General features: G+C 26.0%; 2 protein-coding genes across 6 annotated transcripts in view; both read left to right on the forward strand.

The window, feature by feature from the left end:
• LOC114128595 (rhotekin-like) overlaps positions 1 to 11,975 on the forward strand; it is a 40,402-nt gene extending 28,427 nt beyond the window's left edge. For 4 of the 5 annotated variants that reach the window (XM_027993144.2, XM_027993142.2, XM_027993145.2 and 1 more), the window contains 8 exons: positions 8,563 to 8,744; positions 8,833 to 9,048; positions 9,115 to 9,294; positions 9,391 to 9,485; positions 9,577 to 9,797; positions 10,823 to 10,977; positions 11,038 to 11,150; positions 11,485 to 11,975. In XM_027993144.2, the coding sequence (XP_027848945.2) occupies positions 8,563 to 8,744; positions 8,833 to 9,048; positions 9,115 to 9,294; positions 9,391 to 9,485; positions 9,577 to 9,797; positions 10,823 to 10,977; positions 11,038 to 11,150; positions 11,485 to 11,702 (1,380 nt within the window). In that variant the 3' untranslated portion in view covers positions 11,703 to 11,975. The remainder of the gene's footprint in view (positions 1 to 8,562; positions 8,745 to 8,832; positions 9,049 to 9,114; positions 9,295 to 9,390; positions 9,486 to 9,576; positions 9,798 to 10,822; positions 10,978 to 11,037; positions 11,151 to 11,484) is intronic. The other variant, XM_027993143.2, reaches the window with a different exon arrangement.
• Positions 11,976 to 15,354: 3,379 nt separating this feature from the next.
• Positions 15,355 to 20,950, forward strand: LOC114128597 (ATP-dependent DNA helicase Q4). Its single transcript, XM_027993147.2, has 14 exons — positions 15,355 to 15,692; positions 15,774 to 17,010; positions 17,098 to 17,234; positions 17,303 to 17,399; positions 17,469 to 17,698; positions 17,768 to 18,022; positions 18,084 to 18,383; positions 18,468 to 18,579; positions 18,649 to 18,824; positions 18,888 to 19,199; positions 19,294 to 19,444; positions 19,821 to 20,007; positions 20,078 to 20,204; positions 20,268 to 20,950. Exons 1-14 carry the CDS (start codon positions 15,600 to 15,602, stop codon positions 20,511 to 20,513), a joined length of 3,660 nt encoding a protein of 1,219 aa, XP_027848948.2. The 5' UTR covers positions 15,355 to 15,599; the 3' UTR covers positions 20,514 to 20,950.
• The last annotated feature ends 1,044 nt before the right edge of the window (positions 20,951 to 21,994 follow it).

The following is a 21,994-nucleotide window of genomic DNA, read 5'->3' on the forward strand; positions in this document are numbered from 1 at the left end:
TAATATATTATAGATATTATATAACTTTATGTTATCATATAATATGATTGATTGTAATATTATCATTTGCGAATTTTTTTCGCACGAGTGGTTTTATATAAATAATGATAAATAACTTTAATAGGAAGTGCTTAATGATAGAGATTTTTGACAATACTTTATTACATTTACTGTGGTTCACACGAGCATATTATAGTTATTGAAACTATATCTCAAATAATATACTAAGCTGTTTTTAAATTAGTTTTTGCATAAAAAGTTATATTTTATTCTATATTAGAACACACGGGCTAAACTCTTTTGTACATAAACAAGACATTATACATTGATAGGTATACAAAAAAAAAGAAAATATACATAAAATTATTAAAAGAATTTAAAATAATTTAAATTATAGAACTTTATATATTATCATAATTTATTGTTGTATAACTTAAAAAGATTATTATGTTAATTTATAAAGCATTCAAATTCTGCCATAAACATTGACCTCGTGGCTGTTTAATACAAGAAATGGCTACTCAAAGTAAATCAATCTAAGTCCATAATGATATTCTTCTGTCTTGTTTCTTGTCTTGAGATATCTTTTTAATTGATCGAAAAAGTTGGTTTAATTATTGACTATCGCTTTACCTATATAATAATTTTAATCACATTACATTAGAACCAAAGACAACACATGTCTTCTTATGCTTGAAATTTTAATTTCAAATAACCAACACACAAATTTAATTATTGCGATTATTTTCATACTTTTTCTTTATCTGTTTTAACATGAAATAAAGTTTTTAATATTAACTAATCTATCTGAGAAATTTAACCTGACCGATTTTATTAAAAGTTATATCGATAGATTTATTTAAAGTCGGGGTTTTTATTAGTTTCTTTTCAACCCTTAAAGGTTGGTATAGGGTAGTTCACTATTAAATAATTTAATTTTGGCTTACAACGATGGAATAATTATGTCTTGTATGTTTTATCGTCGGTTACAGAAATAAAATAAAAATAAATAAATTTTTTTATAAATAATTTTGAATTAGTTATTTGTTATTCAAATGTATTATAAAATAAAAGCCAATGCACTAATGTTTGTAGCTTATAGACCCTAAGACTACACGACCTTTTTTAAGAGTTTTAGTGATTGTTTTTAAGGATATCAAGAACCGATGTAGCACTGTATTTTATATTCGTTTTGTTTCTGGATCGAAGTTGAGTTTCATAGCTACAATAAGTATATAATATACTAGTATATATTAGCATTATCCTATTCATAATTTACAAATTATGGCTTATACTAGGTATCTAATCAATTGTTTAGTTATATATTATTTATAATTACTTTATGATAAAAATGTTTATCAATTTTTATTAACCATGTACTTTGTAGTGTAATTATATTACTATAATTAACTAATTTTCAAGTTAAAACATTACTATGAGCCTATGAAGATTATAATCATTAGTCACTTATCGTTTATTTTTGCTCTTGTTCGATTTTTTATTTTTTCTATTTATGTAATAATTTAGAAATAAGGGTAATAGTTTATAATTGAACCTATAATACGATTTCTATATGTGTATATATATACTTTTTTATCGTTTTTTTTTTGCGTGATAAATCGAACGGTTAGTTATGCATATTTACCTGTAAATAGTTTTTTATATTTTAAATTTTAAAAAAAACCATATCCATCGTTGTATGAATATTTCTTGAACTGCAAAAAAAATTTCTTTTCTCTAAAAAAAATATCTTTTAATGTATTATAAACATGTAAATCGCCGTTCATTCACTTAATAATAATGATATAGGATGCGTCGTGATCGCAGTGTTTTTTTATATTTTTATAATTATAACGTAGAATATCTTTATTTTTTCGTCGTACCACCGTCGTTTAGTGATCCTTTTTTTTTTCGTTCGAGTCCGCGTGGGTACGGTCCGGTAAAATTCGCCATGCCCGTCGACATCGACCGTAGAGTTCGTTAAATAATAATGGAAAAGACCCGTTATGATTCGACAAACCATTATTACTATGCTTCATCGTCATAGGTATATTATGTATTATTATTGTTACATACGATCACACGAGTTGATCGCCACGGCCCCCGTACGGACACAATATGCGTACCTATATGCGTATTATAATCGTCGTCCATCACCATACGCGATCGGCACAATGGGAAGGTTTCTGCGCTGGACAATGCGCCGCCGATTTACCCAACACGCGCTGCAGTATGTAGGTACTCGTTCATAGTCAGTCACCTCAGCAATAAACTCTCGTGACCGGAATCTTAGAGGACCAACTTGCTACTATAGCCAAATGCATATGATTATTATTATTATATTGTTATTTTTGTTATTATTATGACAAAGTGCCCCATCATCAGGTAGTATATTATACAGGTCGATTATTTTTTATCACGAATCAGCCAATAACACAGAAAAATGTAGAATAGTGCTAATAATATTTTCGTTTGTTAAAAATAATAATTCAAAAATTACTGTATTTATAATATTACCCGATAGTTTGCGTTAAAGGAGCTACTCTGTGGCCTGTATATATACATATATACTATATAAGCACATGTATCTATATCGCACAAACATATACGGTTTATTAGCTGCGATTAATTTTTGTAATATTATTTAATGTGTTCGGAATTAAATTATTTTATGCGTACTATGTTGAACAAACCGTTATTATTATTTTATATTATATATACTTATATATGGACCTCGCGTATTCGATATCCGCAACCGTTAATTAATGCCTCCCTAAGTAATATCATTTTCTCGCTGAAGTCTCTGCCGCACCGTTATCGCATTAGTATATTATATTCCTATAATATAACCTATTACCTACACCGTCTGATGTTCCAGTACAGAGTACAGACATATTATTAAATGTATTGGGCGCAAACCCAAATTTTTTTCTATTTTTTTGTGCATGACACGGCGTTAATCGAGTTCTCAAAATATATATTTTATACCTACGTCTATGTAATTGTTATATATTATATAAAATAATGAAAAACATAAAATTAGTAACAAGAAGAAAGTACACTTATACTATGTTTGTACGTATGAATTGTTTATAATACTCAGATATGTACATACAAAGTATAGACAATATATAGTCGTATAAATATTTTTAAAAACGTTAAAACACGCAGTCATTCATTATGTTCGAATAATATAAAAACCGGAAACTATGTAGTGGCACCATCGTAATAACCGGTATTGAATATAATATGGCAAATATGTAATAGTCACGCTAATAAAATATTTGATAAGAAATTTTTTCAACATATCCGATCTTAAAAGCATTTAAAATTGAATGTAATCAATAGAAAAAACGAAGATACTTCAAAGTAATATGAGTTGTAGCTAAGGACATTATTATGATAATATTTTTGTGAAATTCTACTTTTACTTCAGTAAAAACTTAGCTTATGTGATAATTACTTTTGAGTTATGAGTAGGGCAGTGAAGTTATTGTATTAAAAAACATAATAAATTGATTGCATTATTGTATTAAAATGTATTGAATATTGCGCTTATAATTTTTGAAAATTGCATTAAAAAAAATCACGTATACAATTAAATTAAAAACAAATATACTGTATAATCATTAATCATTATTCATTATGTAGGTATTTACTATTTAGGTATAATTTAATTAATAAAATAAAATATTACAATACATAAAAAAAATTAAGAACAAATATTGCTTACGTTATTGCATTGCACGATAAAAGATTATTTCGCCGTTGTGCGAACGGTTTTACCTGAAAAACATACCTACATGTATAAATTTAGCACGCTATATATAGGTACGTAATTATACAAAAATGATGAAAAGTAGTTAAAATTGCACTAAAAGAAAAATAATGGCCAAAATTGCATTTATTGCAATACAAATGTTTTTTATTTAAACTCATAGTTAACTGAAACATATTTTAAGCTCACTTAGCAATAAATATAAGCATCTACTAAAAATATGCAAACGCAACAACTTCACTGCCCTAGTTATGAGTAATACCTTATATCATTTATAATAAATAATAATCAATATTCAATGTAACCGATTGTAGAATTGCGTGGTAATTTTAAATATTTTAATGATGGTTTATAACGTATTATATTTAAATTTAAAAACACTACTTACCTAATAAATGGGAGAAATGCAAATATTGTGTCTCGTTTTAATTTATTTGGCTATTCCAGTGTATCACTTAAGTAAATGTCTACTTCATATTGTATTAAAACATATAAAAATGTATTAATTTTATATCTGTTAACATTTAATATGATCTTGATTAATATAATCTCTTTAAATATAATTTATGAAATATGCAAAAATCTTTAGTTTTACTGTATATATAATGTATATATTACAAAATATTAAAATGTAATATTACATAATGTATTAATGTACATGAATTTTTTTAATTTTTATACTAATAATAAAATTATTCAAAGTTAAAAACATCATTTTTTAAAATCTATTTTAACTAAGCTTATAGTCACTCTCTTTCTCTTTCTTTCTATCTAATGACCTTATATTACAACAATATGTCGTTGGTATTCATTTTAGATATCAATTACTCATCTAGAAATCATAACTTATTTCTTTACACGTTTCTGGTACATTCAAGTTCGCTACTACTTTTTACAATACTTCCCATTGAGTAACACATGCAATGTATAAACCTAATTACGCCTACGTCCATTTGTAACCAATCCATTGTGCCGAATTTTATTTGATACTTTTAATGAATGAAGACATTACATACGTATTGAACTATATTGTATGATTCTTTTATTTCTTACTTAATATGTAATTAACAATTTTAATTTATTATATATTTATTTTTAATAGTAGAAAGATAAAAATTAATATTAAATATGTATTACTTTTAAGTTTGTGTTCGACCCTGCAGTAATAAAATAGCAGATTTTATACGATTACATCATACAATTAGATGATAATAGAATTTGGTTCGTGGAGTGCGTGCATATTTAAAAGTAGATAATTATTGTATCCATAATAAATTTGTATGAACCATTTCCGAACCATCGCCGTTTATGTGTAATTATTATTAACATACTCGTTCGCATTAATTAATCAAAAAACAACCGATGTTGGTGAGTCATATGTGGCATATTGCCCAGTTACAGTTACAGTGGTAGACATCAAATAAGCATAGATACAATGGAAAAACATACGTCTTCTCTATAGACAAAAAAAAAAACAAATAGTATCAGTTCTAGAAGTACCATATTGTCTCCGATTACAAATTTTTAATTTTTGTTTTGTTCAAAAATATATTCTCGTGTCATCAATTTCATTATTAGACCTGCTTTATCAATATTGTTTAATGCGTTGTCTGTGTGAAAAATAAGTTCATTATTTTTGTATCTGACATGTTTTTCCAGCATTATTTTTCTGTTATTACGATCTATATTCAAGTTTATGGAAATTGATGCTAAATAAATTTGTTTATTATTTCATTTTTTTTTTTACTTTTCTTTACTTTTTCTATACAAATAACTCAAATGTATGTCAATTTTTAACCTAAATAGGTACATATTATTATTACTTTCGGTAATTTTTAAATTACTGTTAAAAATCTAAACATAGTTTATTGTATTTATTGATCTTCGCATTTTTTCACATTTAGTTTAAGTTATGTTATAAAATAAATTAAATTATAAATAAACTATAACATTTTCTAACCATTGAAATATACAACGCATTATTGTTTTATATATTTTTTTTTCTTATTTTAAGGTGAACTATGATCATTTATATAAAATTAACTGTTTATATTTAATAATAATTAATAACAAACAATAATCCGAGCTAATTAAGATATATTTATTTTAATGTAATTCCATATTATTATAGATGCGGTTGTTTAAGTAAATGTTGATTTCGAGTCTTTAAAGAATTATAATTAGTTGTCATTAAATAATTTGTATAAATTTACAATCAAAACGAATTTGGTGTTGAACCCGAATAACGCTTAAAATGATCATGATAAACACAATTCATCATTTTCAATTAACAGCTATATATAGTATAATATATACTATTGGCATACGCCAATTATAGTTTAAAGTAATTTGTTGTTTTTTTCTGTTCCACCTATATTCCTATACTACAAATGTGCCTATTTTTTTCTTTAAATTAGTTCTCCTTAGTATAATAATTTGTATTACCAACCGACCAGCATCTATTTTTTTTTTATAGCCACAAAAACAGAACTGTTTTTAAGTGCGTTCTTGGAAGACAACAAATATTGAGTTTTATTAAAATTGTTTTAACTAATTTATTGTCGCTCTTTCTCTATATAAAAACAAGGGATCAAAAGTAAATATTTCTAAGGTCTTTTTCTCATTACACTTTTGTATGGATTAAACTGTAGTTTAACGCCCTTCCATTTTTTTTTTTTTTTTTTTGAAGTATAGAGTCGTGATGTCACACGTGTTTTGAATTTTATTATCATCTGCGTCGTAGGTACCAAATAGTAATATGTACAAAGAGCCCACAGATGTTATCGTAGACACGTGCCTAGATGATACAGGATATTGGTGTGTCGGTTCCTTAACTTCCTGTAACCGTATATCCTTCTTATTTCCAGACCACCCTATTCTTACGGGATGTTCGCTGTGATCAGAAACATCAGAAACAATGCGGGAATATTGTTTCTACTTATATATAAGTATATGTATATTTATTGAATATTTTATCCTGGTCACTGTGATATTAATAAATATGTATCATTCAAATTTTAATTATAAATTAATATCGTTTAAAATTCGTTGTATTTAAGGGGCAATATAAAAAAAAATTTATTTATTAAATAATATTATAATATTTTATTATTTATTTATAATTTTGATAATTAAATGTTTTCAAAAAATTAAGATTTTTAAGTATAAACCTCTTAATATAGTACTAGCGACCTGCCCCGGCTCCGTACGGGTGGTTTCTGATTAAAGTGCACAATACTAGTAGGTATATTATTCTGATATATCTCGTAGGGCTCAACCAGCGTTTGCAGTGGAACTTTGTAAGCGCAAAAAATGTGTTTATTTACGAAATCACATTAGAAACCTTTAAATTTATCAATGTTTCTCTACTATATTATGCATGTTATATATAGGTATATTTAAATCTTCCTTTTGAATCACTCTTTCAATTAAAACAACTCGCATTAAAATTCGTTGCGTAGTTTTATAAATCTAAATATACATAGGAACAGATAACTATACTTATTACTTAGGTATGTATATAGCTAATACAATTTTTCGGTTATAAATTATATTAGTTATTTATAATAGTAAGGTAATTCTATACCGTTTTATAATTAAATTATACAAAGTTCATTTAATTTTATTTTGTTAACACTTATTTTTTATACTATAGGATTGTTTCCAACGTGAATGCTAAGCCTTATATATAACGATAAATATATTTATACACACACATTTTTTTCAATTTATCTTACACAGTAATTTTCATTTGAAATTATTATTTACTAATAATAATAAATAATAATAATAATTTTTTTATGTATACTATATACCTATTTAATGAAAGTAAAATATAATATTATAATTTATAAGTATATCGAAATAGCCTTTAGTATTGACCATTAACATATAGCTAATATCCTACTTTGACCTTTTCGTTCTGTGTATGAAAATATATAGTTAAATTTATCCTCAATAAGCTTTGTCCGTTGCAGCATGTAACTATATCTTTTGACCTTTAACAAACATGCTAAATTATTTCTATTTACCAACACTGTATATTAATATGTTGTGTATAATGTATCATGTTTGGTAGACCAGCTGATGTCAACGTATTTTTTTATAACACACGTGTGTGCTATGTTGTACTTATATAATACGTTGATACATCAATGGTCATTGTGATTGTATTTTTTTTATTGTTACTCAAAAACGTACTATTCTTCCCTTTTTAGGTTAATTAATAACCTATATTTTTTTAATTTAAAAAATATGAGTTATTTACAACTATTTATTTGAAGTAGGTATTTATTTTAAAGAAACATCACGTATAAATCATTAAAATCAGGTTATAAAATAAATGGTTTAGTGTAGAATCGAACCTGGGAAATTCAGAAATTTAATTTTTTGCACTCACTGTTCATGTTTCTTTTTATTCGTTTTCAACCTATTAAAATACGTATAATGTTACTGTGATTATGTTTATTTATGGTGACATAAAAACGTAGTTTAAAAATTGGCTTGACACAAATCTTTAGATACGCAGTTTTTTATCACCCATTTAAACTATAACTGTGCGTTGTATTTGGGATATGTCTTATGAAATATGAGTTATAACTATAGAAACTTTCCGTAGCCCAGAACACATATGATATGATTTGTCTGAAATAATATGTTCTCGCTATCAACATGCATTGTTGATTATTGCTCTATATATTTTGTTGGGTTCATTGCACGCGTGTATTTATTTTTTATTTTCTACTTATATAACCTTTTTGATTTATTTTTATTACTTCGAACAGGACTACGAATTGGAACAAAAAATGGAATTCGAGATGAAAATGCGTGAGGGTACGACACGACTTCTTGCCGCCTGCAAACACCAAACTCAATCGTTGCAAGCCGCCAAGAGCTTGTTGACTTCTAACGAAAGAATGACCGCTTACATCGCTGAGCTGCACCGGAAGAGCCGAGAACCCCCACAGTAAGTATTGATGAATTATATATAATTATAAAATCTATGAGTTCACCGTATACAACCGTACGATATTTTGTATATTTTCTTTCTATAGAATCGGATGGAATGGTGGCAAAGCTCGAGTGTCACTTTCAGACTTACGACTCCCATTGATGTGGCGGGACACCGACCATTTCAAGAATAAAGGTGACTATCGGCGATTCGCGGTGTTCTGTTTGGCCAAAATCGGCACGCAACTGTATGATACCAGCCTCATGTTCCCAGTGGACAGATCTATGACCGACGTCACGTTTAACGACGTATTGCTCTTGTAAGTCACGTGTTTAAAGTTTCGTAAAAATTTTTAATTTTTTTCTTCATTTATTTTTTGTTGCAGTGAAAACGTTGGGCCAGATTTCAAAGTCGACTTAGAAGTATATGCTCATGTACTGCGGGACGATTTTTCGATTGCTAGCACACCGAGGAAAATCAAGAACACGTTGCACAGTTCCATAAGTCGCACAGTTGGCAAGAAGTTGGCTGCGACGTTGAGAGATGAACTAAATAGTGGTAAAATGTAAGTTTTGAATATTTAGAACGTACAAATTGTACACAGACGTTGAAATTTTTAATTCAGTAATCTGTATAAAAGTGCATTATAACAAATTTTCAGTGGACCTAATTTTGAACTAATGGCGTCAGCCAAACTGACTTTAGAAGAAGTAGATGATAGAGTACATACGCACGATATGAAAATCGAGAGCACTCGTAAGTAAAACATGAAAACGCAATAATAGGATAGTCGAAAATATATATTATATTTTTAGTAATTAATAATGGTTTTATGATTTTATACTAGCAGAAAACCGTAATAACCAGTTACCTCTATTCGGTCATTTTTGTTGTCGGTTGGCTGCACAGCCCCAATGTATATCGTCTCCGGTATATTCAGGGTGTGTACGGCCACGAAATGAATCATGTTCCTCATGGGCCAGACTTCAAGCATTTGAACTATCTATATGGTCAACAGCAGAAGAAGCAAAATCTCAACCACCACGAAATTCATTTCGCGTTGATAAGGTATAATACTATGTTAATCAATGTGATCGTTATAGAAATAATAATAAGCCAAATAACTTCTATAATCGATCGACGAATACAGTATATAAAATAACTTTTATAATTTCAACTTAATATGTATAATTTCGATTTTCTATTACTAAAAGCAGGGTTTTGTACTCAAATAACTTATTTATATTTTTGGTGTTCATATACACCAAAATAAAATATTTAATAAACATTCTAGAACTTATAATCATTATCATATTTTTCTAAGTTATCTAAAAGTTTTTCAGGTTAAGACTTCATTTAAAAACTTTCATTTTCTTTGATTTCTCTATATCTGATGTACTATTTGAATAAAGGACTTTTCTTAAAATATAAATGATATAACTATAAATTATCAATTATTGATTGTTAAATAAAATGTCGATTTAGAATCTAAAGAATCTAAATTTTAGATAGTTACTTAGACCAAAAACGGTTTATTTCACTTAAGAGTTAAAACATATTTTATACACATCAATAATTATTATTAAAAACCAAATTACAACATTGAATTAAATTCAAAATATTCACACGAAGACATTGTAGTGTAAAAATCATGTTGTGAAATGTATAAAAGTTTTGAATTACCTAACACAAATGTTTTATAATAATTAGATTTCAATGAAATTGGAGGTTTAAAAGAAATGTTTAGATTATATGGATTTTTAGTGTTCAGATTGTTGTAAGTGTAGCGATTTTTGGTCACTACATGTGTCCCTAATCTTGACCAAAAGGTTAATTTTATGTAAAAATAACTCTTATTTTACTGTGAAAAAAATTTTATAGTAAAAGTAATCATATTTTGTAATATTATAGTTAATCATTGTCCAACATCAATGATTTTTTTTATTATTTATAAATTGATATATTTTAATAATTTATTGACATAATTCTTATAAACTTTAACCATCGGTTAATAATTTTTATTTTTTTGATTCACAATATGTGACGAGTGTATGCTAATATAGTATTATAATATTTTGTTTTGTTTCTTCTAGAATACAGTAATTCGAGCACTAAAGACTAATAATGAAATTGAAATATCTAATGAATCTGAAAAGCGAACAGTATCATTTATATTTTCAGTGGAAAATGGTGAAGAGAAGGGTAATTGGTTGAAATATTTAGTACAACATACCAAAGAACATTACAAGTAAAGTATATTCATATGATCAAGAGAGGATTTTTAAATTGAATCCATTTCTTTTCTTAGGTGGAAAAAAGCAGCTGAAAATGTCATGGAAGTACAATTGCTAGAAACTAACAGGCATTCATTTGTTAAACCAGAGCGACAAGGATCACTTTATGATGAAACTCCACTGTTAGGTAAATTTACTCAACAAATTTATATCTCTAAATATTGCTCGTCTAGGTAATGAAATGTCTAAATTTAAGTAGTGTAAATGTTTGAACTAATATTCAAATCTTTAAATTTTCATGTTATTTTCCAATATCAACTTAATTAATTCAATTAAAAAAAAAAAAACTAAAGATATTCAATTTGTATTTTATACATTAAAACCTAAACCCTGCATTGTGGGATTATACAAAATCAACTTTAATGCTTGCTATACTTAACTAGACATTTCATTTAAAAATGTAAACATGATTTTATTAATCTTAAATTACTCAGTAAAAGTATTTAATTTTCTTTGTTTAGAATCTTTTGACAAGAACAGTCGCGATAAGAATAGGCCTAGTGTAATGGATATGTTTTCCAACGGAGGCCAAGTATCTACTAGCAGTCTTAGCTCATGTTCATCCGCCAGTTCTATGTCTCATAATTTACGCTCAAACTCATCTTCATCGTCTTCATCAACCGTGAGCAGTAGTGGAACCCAAAAACGATTGCATTGGCCATTTTCTAGAAAAACGTGATTGGCACAAAGTTTCTATTTCTTCATTATGATATACATACTGGAGTGGGCTACACCTTATTAAGATTCCTAGTTTTATATCCTTATTTACCATTTTTGTACCTGCTTAATGTTAAATTTTAAAAGAGCTAATTCTAATAGTTTTATTATTCATTTTTATCTATTTTGTACCTATTTCCATGTGTACTATTTCATTAATTTTTCATTTTATTTTTAAGCATACTATTATGATTTGAAGTATAGCCCTCTCTTATTCAAGTGTCTTTAAGACTTATAACAAAAGTATTAAATTGAACTGTGAAAAATGAATACTTATTATTTTAGAATTATAAAACAAAATTTTTTTTATTTATTACTGATTATTATCATTTAATAATATGACAATTTTTGTATTTCAAATGTGTCCTATTGGCAATTAATTCATTACTATAAAATATCCCATTTTCATGCTAAGTTAATTCTAAAGCTTTTATATTAAATTTAAATATAATTTGAAAGTATTAATGTAATAATTATTATAGTAATGAGTAATGAGTAATAACTATGTTTTTTTACTGATTTTTTAATTGTGTCAAGTGTGTATAATTTAGTAGTACATATTTGTTAAGGCTAAACACTCTTACATCTTGTATACACATACAAGGACATTGGACATAATATATATATATATATATATTGGCATAAAATTCTGGTGTGTTATATTAAATATTATTTAATTAAAGCCAGAAATACTATGAGTGGGACGCTGAGTGCCATATCTATTGAAGAATATATCCACAATTACAACATGATGTTTGAATCAATACTTTTAAATTTCTAGAGCCATTAGCAAAGACAAATAAAATATAAACCATTAGAATATGAACATATGGTAACATAAACCCATTTATGTGTAATGTTGTTTATTAAGTAATTATTTGGTGAAGTTTAGAGTACAACTGACCATTTACTAGAGAGCTACTAGATATTGTTAGTGTTGGACATTAATGTATTATAAGTAATGCATGATGTTATAACAGTCGTGATTAACTTTAGTTATTAATATTTTAACATAATATCGAGCTTATTAACTTTATTTGAACGATTGATGTATTAGAAGTTATATAATACCTATTGACTACACTTCCATGGAATATTTATTTACATTTATAGCTATGGCCAGTAGTAGGTACTAAATAGTAAAATTTCAATGTTGCTAAAGCAATTGTAGTAATTCGTTCAAAATATTATTTGATTTAGTATTGTATATTTAATAATTTTTAAAATATTTTATTGTATGTATTAAAAAAATATCAAATTAAGCAGTTAGTTTCAGATAAACACTAGGCCTTAAAGGGACTAGACAAAGGCATAGAATTGAGTAATTCATAGTAAAAATGAGACTACAGATTACTATATATTATATTATATTATACAGACGTAATAAAGTTTACCAAGATAAATTGAATAAAATTAATTTTATAAAGCTCCATGGATTTATAGGATATAAATAATTAAATAAATAATAATTATTTAGGGGCTTACATGGAATACATATTAAGTCGGATAAAAAATGTTATAACTTTGCTCAAAAAATTATTGTTACAATACCATAATAGGAAGGTATCTTATTCTCATACTACGAAATTGTAAATTCCTTAGGTATTTTAATTGATAATAATTATAAATTTAAATGCCTTAGAGTTAAAAATTTATAAAAATTAAATGTTGATAAAATCTAATGTTTAAACAAAAAACACAATTTTTATCAAATGATATATTTTTAATAAACAATTTGTATCTATGACATAATAAGAATATTTGCTACAAGTAAAAATGACATGGGGAAAAAACAATTTGAAAAAATAAGCCACTCATTGTTAACACTCATTAATTACAACCTGATTATTTATTATTTTAAATATCTTGACACAACTTAAGCTTCAAGCATCTTGGGGTATTATCTGGTATAGTAACTGAGGCCAAATTTTTTATGAGATTATTTACATGTGAACCTAATGAGTTGTAAAGTCTTATTAAAGAATTTAATTTTATCATTAATAGTTTATAGTTTTAGATCAGAATGTAGTCTATAATTTTATACATAAGGAGAAGTATCGTTCATTATAATATTTTTGAATGTGACTTTTTGGATTCACTAAAATAGATTAGTTTTAATTAATTATAGATAATTATATGAAATTATTAAATTTGTTAAATTACACTGTTCCTGATAAGTTGTTCAACTAAAAATATACCAAAATAACAGTGCATAGGTAGACAATATTTTATAGTTGTGTAATACTATTAATACTAGTATTTTTACTACCTAATGGTTTAAATTAGGAGCATACTAATATGACAAAAATGAAACTGGTTGAATACAATTTAAATCATGGCTTTTGTTGATGACTTGTTTTATTACAAAACAGATAAAATAAAATAATTTATTCTATCCTATGGTTCTAGACTTCTAAATTTGTTTATAAGTCATGACGGCTTTATGATTTTTATTAATAATGTATTACTCATGTATACATGATATCTATGTTCTACAGACTACGGTTCTCAATATTCGCGATTTGAATAGGTACCACTTGGATATTTTAATTCTTTTATTTACTATGATATACTGAATTTAAAAAATAGATAGGTATTAATGAAATAAATAATAATAACCTGGTTGTGTATACCTACGTTTACTGTAAATGGTAATAAACTATAAACTAATAACTAATAAAATATTCATAATAAATAATGTAAAGGAATATTTAAAAGACGAACTAAGTTATATATTATCATAGTCTGTGATTTAAAACTTAATATTGATCACACCAATCACGACCACGGTTTTATAGACATATTTGATCTTCTAACTTCTATTACTATAGAGTGAAAATTATTGAATCACAGAAATTGTTTAATCTATGAAACTACTACCACTAACAAAATAAATTTACGTTCAGCAAAATCAATTTTATGCTATTCGCTTTAATAACAATGTAAATTTACTTAGTGACAAATTTAAAGAGAATAATAGTAACTAGGGCGTCTCATAGGTTTTTATTGATATTTTAATTTATAAGTGAGTTAAAAGACTTAAAGTTTAAATATTTTACATAACTATAACATTTAAAAATTAAATTATCAACAAAAGGTTATTCAATGCTTTAAATAATATTATTACCTTTAATGATAGGTAAATTTACTCTATTATTAAAGCCAACAGTATAAAATTGAATTGCTGAACGAAAATTCGATGTAATAATATGTATGTAAAACGCAGACAAGGAAATAACACGTCATGCAGGAGTGGCGTTCTCTTTATAGGCATTAATGTATTATTTATATTATTATAATTATGATACATAATAGGATACTTCATACTTTCTATTAATGGATTATGGTTTGACAATCAAGTTTACTGATTCAACAGTCGATTCTGACCAATAGCATTTAAGATTAAGAAGTAAAATATAACTAATAAGAACCATCAAAACCTTGACAATATAATATTATTAATATTATGTTGAATAATATGAATTGTTATATTTTATATTTTTATATTTCTCTGATATCAGCTTGACTTTGAAAGAGGTGGTTGTGTATCATATCGCATGATAATGTGTTGCGTTATCAATATTCAAAATTTGGTCATACTGCGCCTTTCAAAACTCAAAAAAACTGACAACTGAATTTTAGTTATTAATTAGACATTTACTGTTTAGTTTTAGTATAAAGTATATACTTTTTAGTTATTATTTACTATTTACTTTAATAGTTTACTACAGTTTTTACTTTTTAACTTTAATGACCTATCATGTGACGGTTGTCTGCTAACTGATTATAATCCTAGAACAATAATAATACACAGTACCTATTCCTTTAATGAGAATATTGAATAATACATTTATAAATTATGGAAATAAGCGATCCATATTTAAAGTATAAATTTATTGTGAAGAAATGGGAAAATGAATTTATCAAGGTTAACAGTCGAAATCCCAGAAAGGTAATAACAATAGTAAAATTATACTAATATTATAAATATTGTAAAAGTTGTTAACATTTAAAAATAATCCTTTCATTTTAGGAAGATATAAAGTTAGCTGAACAAAAAGTGCGACATGCCTACAAAATGTACTGGAAAATTAAAACGTCTTTACTTGAAAAAACTTTGATTGATGGACTAGATGATGCAGATGATTCCACAATTGATGAAACATTATTTCTCAGCAATATTAATGATCAGACACAAGTAAATAAACCAGTTAATGATGATCCATCTGTTGATATTAATAAGCCATCAGTTTGGGGTAAACATTTGAATAATAAGCCTAAGTCTGAAAAACCAATTTTAAATAAGCACACTGAAAACAGCATTTCTGTAAAATTTTCAAAGAAATTATTTGATGGTTGTGATTTTAAGAAAAGAAATCCTCGAAAAAGTATTGTAAAAAAGAAAACTAGTGAACTTGATTGTTCTCAAAATGTATCTGACAATTCAACCAACATAATCTCTAATGATTCTAACACACAAGAGGACAGCGCATTTCACGATGATTCTAATTTATCTGTTAATACTGCAGAATCTAATACATTAATAAACAGTACAATTCAAATTTCTAATATCTCTAGTTATACACCTCAACCTTTAAGCTTATTGCAAAAATCGATTATTAGTTCTCAAGCATCTCCTAAAATGATGACAGTAAATAGAAAATTAGATGAAGGTTGGCTGGAAAGGTGTAATGAAAATAATTCTAAAATAACTAATTTAACCAATGTTCAGCCTGATTTTAAACAAACAAAAGAAATTGAAAGTGATACAGATATTGTCTATGAAAGTGATAATGAAACACAAGATATTCCATTATATTCATCTCAAAGAATTAAAGCTCAAGAATTTAGTGATAGTCAAAATAATATTAATCAGGAAACTAAACTTGAAGATAATGAAATTTCTAGGAGCTCAAAAAAACGTTACAATTCTGATGAAGAATTTGAAGAATGTACAATACAATCGAAAGTATCAAAAATTCATGATCATGACAGTGTTAAGTTATCAACTAAAGACGATCGAAAAAAAGTAATATTAGAAGCAAAAATTTCTAATGGTAAAGCTAGTGAAAACTTTGTAAAATTAGATATGAAAAGAAAAATTTATAGTCGTGGCAAACGATCAGTTAAAACTACTACTTATAAAAAAAAACAGTGGAAAAATAGAAAGAAAGAACTTGGTGGGGATTTCTCAGCCACAGATCGAACAACATTACAAAAATGTTTTAAATGTGGAGATATTGGGCATTATTCTAAAAATTGTATCAAAAGTAAGTCTTGATAATAAGTTTAAAGTATTTTTTTTTATGTTAAGTATAACAATAATAATTACCTATTATTATTGTTATTTTTTATAGGTAATGAATTAATTCCTTTGGAAGAAATTGGCGAAGAGGACAGTCCATATCTTACTCTTGAAGAAGCTGAACAATTAGCTCTTGAAAAAAAAGAAAAAGTTCATTGTAAAAAATGGGCTCGGGAATCAAAAGATCAGGTATATGATTTTTCATTAAATTAAATACAAATTTTAACTTTGTATATTAATAATAATAACTTTTTTAGAACCATTCAATAGAGTACCCTCCAATTTTAGAAGATACTTCTAAGTCAGAAAATATTTCTCCAGTTTATCAACTTCTTGAAGATAATAATATAATTGGTATTTATTTTTTTATGCAATATATACTTTTATATTTTTGTATAATTTTATTTTATTAAATAATACCAGACACTCCAGATGAAGTTTTTGAAGTTTTAAAACTGTTTGGTCATACCGAATTTCGCCCCGGTCAAGAAAAAGCAATAATGAGAATTCTTTCGGGCCTTTCAACTCTAGTCACATTATCAACAGGCTCTGGTAAATCATTGTGTTACCAATTACCTGCATATCTGTATGGAAAAAAATCCAAATGTATCACATTAGTCATTTCTCCTCTCATATCATTGATGGAAGATCAAGTAATATTTTAATCAATTACATATTGATATTAAGTGAAGAGTTTTTAAAAATGTAAAAAAATGTTTAAGGTTGGTGGAATAAGTGCAGTAAATATAGCATGTTTGCATAATAATCAGACTCCAAAAGAACGGGATATTATTATAGAACAACTAACTAAAGGAGAGCTGTCAATACTTTTAGTATCACCTGAAGCTATTGTTTCTGGCTTTAATACAGATTGGTTATCGAAACTGCCTCCTATTGCATTTGTGTGTCTAGATGAAGCCCATTGTCTTTCTCAATGGTCTCACAATTTTAGACCATCGTATCTCATGATTTGTCAAGTACTATATATATTCAATATAAATTTAATTTTAAGAATTTTTATTGAATTTTTCATTTTAGGTATTAAGAGAAAAATTTGGTGTTAAAACATTTTTGGGTTTAACTGCAACCGCGACTGTTTCTACTGTTTCAAGTATTGCTAGTGAATTGATGTTGGATAATGATCCAAATTCGATAATTAAAGATACTCCTTTACCTGATAATCTCATGTTGAGTGTGTCGAGAGATAAAGATCGTGATAAAGCCTTAATCAACTTACTGAATGGAAATCGTTTTAAAAATTGTAGATCAATAATTATTTATTGTATTAGGCGAGAAGAATGTGAACGAATTGCTTCATTTATTAGAACTACTTTTCAAGTAATATTTTATATATAAATTTAAAATAAATTGTATATAATATGTATGTATATATATTTATATGTGTGTGTATGTATTAATTAGTCACAACATACTTCTAACGGTAAAAGAGGTCAGTTATCTCAAATTGCTGAGCCATATCATGCAGGGTTAACTGCAGCCAAGAGGAAACGTACACAAAAGTATTTTATGGATGGTAATAGAATTTAGATATTAACTTGTAAACAAATTATAATAATTAAATTATATTATTATTATTATGTAGGTCAACTTAAAATTGTTGTGGCTACTGTTGCTTTTGGCATGGGAATAAATAAGGCTGATCTGCAGGGTATTATACATTATAATATGGCTAAAAGCTTAGAAAGTTATGTACAAGAAATTGGCCGTGCTGGGCGTGATGGAAATGTGGCACATTGTCATATGTTTTTGGAATCCGAAGTACAATTTCTATTTAGTTATACCTTATATTTATAGTTTTATAAAACATTAATGTTCTTTAAGGGGAATGATATTGCTGAATTAAGTCGTCATATATACTCAAATTCTGTTGACCGTGCATCCATTCGAAAATTACTTGAAAGAGTGTTTGTAAAATGTAAATGTAATGAAAATGAATGCACTAAACACGAAGTAGCCTTTGAAGTAGAAGATACTGTTTCCACTTTAGATATGAAACAAGAAAATATTCAGACACTATTATGTTACCTTGAATTAAATACTAAGAAATTGGTAAAAAATTTGCCATTATCTTATATTTTTTGTAAAATAACAAGTTATAAAGGACCATTATTTTTAAAGCAACTATCAAAGACTGTAAGTAAATTTTTTAGTAACAATACCATACCATATAAAATGAATACAATTTTTTTAATAATTTATATGTAAATAATCACTTAAATATATTTAGTGTCCGCCTCTTGCTGTTGCTTATGCTCTGAAAGGAAGTTCTAGGAAACCATCAAATCAGCTAGAATTTTCAATATTTGAAGTAGCTTCTGCCATAGGATGGGATAGTGGTATTGTTAAAAAAGAACTAAAAAACTTAGAGTGGACAAACAGTAAGTTTTCATCGGTCTTATGTATTGATACTAAACTTAATAAAAAATGTTTTTATTAAACAAACCAAGTTTACACCTGGTGCCATCTACTCACAATTTTTGTCTATTATGTGGCATAGTAGATATTTTATAAAAGCCATCTACCCCATTACTGGTATTGTTTTAATAACACCTGTTAGTGCTTAGGTCTTTTGTATCTAATTTAAATGAAAATTCAAAATATTGAACTGGTAAACTTTTACAAAATTTACTATCTCTTCTATCCCAATTCCCCCATTTATGTCTTAAATCAAGCCTGCAAAAATTATATTGTGTTTGAAATTTGTTTCATACAATATTTTAATGTTTAAATAATGTATTTTGTTTATTTTTGTAGCTAATGGAAAATTTCATAAAAGTGGAGTGGCTGTTGAATTTAATTGTCTAGGCTTTAGAGTATTAGCCCCAGGCAATATGGACGTAGAACAATTAGATTCGACTCTTTGCAATTTATATAGTATATCGCACCAGCAAGAAACAAAATCACTTTCTGAATTACAAAATTGTTTTGATACTTTTATGAGGTATAGTAAATATTACATTGTTACTTTTATTAATTTTTATTATCATTATGAATTATTTTTTTTTGTTTAGATCTTCAACATCTACTTTTATTGAGTGTTGTGATGAGATTAATTTAGAATTATGTGAAAAATTAAAGAATTCTGTGAGGGAGTATTTTACTATTGACAATTTATCAATGCTTATTCAAAAAGATCATGTATGTTATTTAATCTCATAATTATATGTCTGAATTTACTTAAATTAAATTTGATTATTTTAGGATGAAATAGTTTTAAATAAAACTGATGAAACCCGGATCGCGTCAGATGTTAACCGTATATTCAATAGTTACATTGATTGTAAGTTTACCGCTCGAGCTGTAGCTAGAATATTTCATGGTGTTGAAAGTCCAAACTTTCCAGCTTATGTTTGGGGACGATCTCCATTTTGGCGTATTCATATAAAAAGTAATTTTAATGCTGTGTGTAAAATTGCTCAGAAACAAATAATTTCTAATTTAAAATAATTTTTACTTATATTTTTTATTCTTTAAATTAATTTATTATATTTTTATTGAAGGTTTATAATAATTTTTTTTATGTGTTGATAAATAACAAATTTACATATATAAGAGTAAATACATAGAGTAAATATTTGTTTTTTTTTTATTTTTTAAGTTTCACAATCTACATTTGTTTGTTTCAAAATTTTAAATTTTTACAATTTCTTTATATATTTATTCTGTAACATAATATCATACAAACTCCAGACATAAATGTCACATAATTTTTAATGAATTATTTCATTTTTTGCCAATATTCATTATGTAATGATAAGCAATAGCTATGTTCTCAACTGGCTAGGCATAAAAATCTGTGTCTGAATGTTGTATTATAATATAGGTTAAAGATATAACTGTGTAAGTATTATTTTATAAATAAAAATTTTTCTTTTACCAATGTACCATAACTGTTTTTTGTCTTTTAAATTGCCTAATTTATTACTAACCATAGTCATTTTTACCTATTATTAATTATTAATTAGTAAAATAAAAATATGGTAAACGTACAATGTGAGTACCTAGCTTAATAATTCTAAAATATGCTAACTCTCTTATTTTTGTAATTATTACATAGTTACTAATAATTTGCATTGTAATAATTATATGCAAATGCATTAATAACATAAAAATACATTAGTAATTCCAGATTACCATTATTTAAAATTATTCACTCGTATAATTGTAAACTGTCATTTGTGAAAAAGAAACTTGACCAACTAAATAAATAAAATTAAGTTTATCTTTAAAATCTATTAATACTACTTACACAACATGATAATAGGTTACCGAATATTATATAAGCTGTTACACTTGTGAAAACAGATATATTTTTCAAGGAATAACTTACACGGACAATTTATAAGTAAAATATATTACAATACTTTGGTTATGTTTACTATATTTACAAAATTCAATAATTAAATTGTTTAAATAATTTAAAGATAAACAATATAAAAATAATATGTTTTTATATAGATAAACTCAATCAACTTTGGCAGTAAAAATATGTTTAAATTTTTTACAATTCTGTTAAATACATAAAAAAAAAGAAACATTAAATAACATATTATCTAATTGAACATGTTTGTTATAACCATAGTATATCATATTATTATACCTACTATGGATACATTTAATTTTTTGAAAAAGAAAATCTATATTATTATATTATAAATAAATAAATAAATAATTCACAATATATATAATTAATATTGTATAATGATAATAATTAAGCTTAAACATTATTGACTTAAATTTTAACGTCAAAAAAGGTAACATTAAAAATAATACATATTATTAATAAATCATTATATATTATTTATCTGTCCAAAGCTTGGTAAATATAAAATAGGGGATCTTATAAATAAAAAAAAGACTAAAAATGAGGATTTTAATTTTTCGATTAACTTAAAGCTTCATTTTTTTAACTGTCAGTCATTGATTAT

This window comes from Aphis gossypii, chromosome 1 (assembly GCF_020184175.1).
Source record: "Aphis gossypii isolate Hap1 chromosome 1, ASM2018417v2, whole genome shotgun sequence".
NCBI classification, from domain to species: domain Eukaryota; kingdom Metazoa; phylum Arthropoda; class Insecta; order Hemiptera; family Aphididae; genus Aphis; species Aphis gossypii.

Bases quoted from the DNA above. Each gene is read 5' to 3' on its own strand.
- LOC114128597 (XM_027993147.2), top strand. From the start codon at position 15,600: ATGGAAATAAGCGATCCATATTTAAAGTATAAATTTATTGTGAAGAAA. The intron at 17,011-17,097 runs GTAAGTCTTGAT...TATTTTTTATAG, and splicing joins TTCTAAAAATTGTATCAAAA to GTAATGAATTAATTCCTTTG. The intron at 20,008-20,077 runs GTATAGTAAATA...TTTTTTGTTTAG, and splicing joins TGTTTTGATACTTTTATGAG to ATCTTCAACATCTACTTTTA.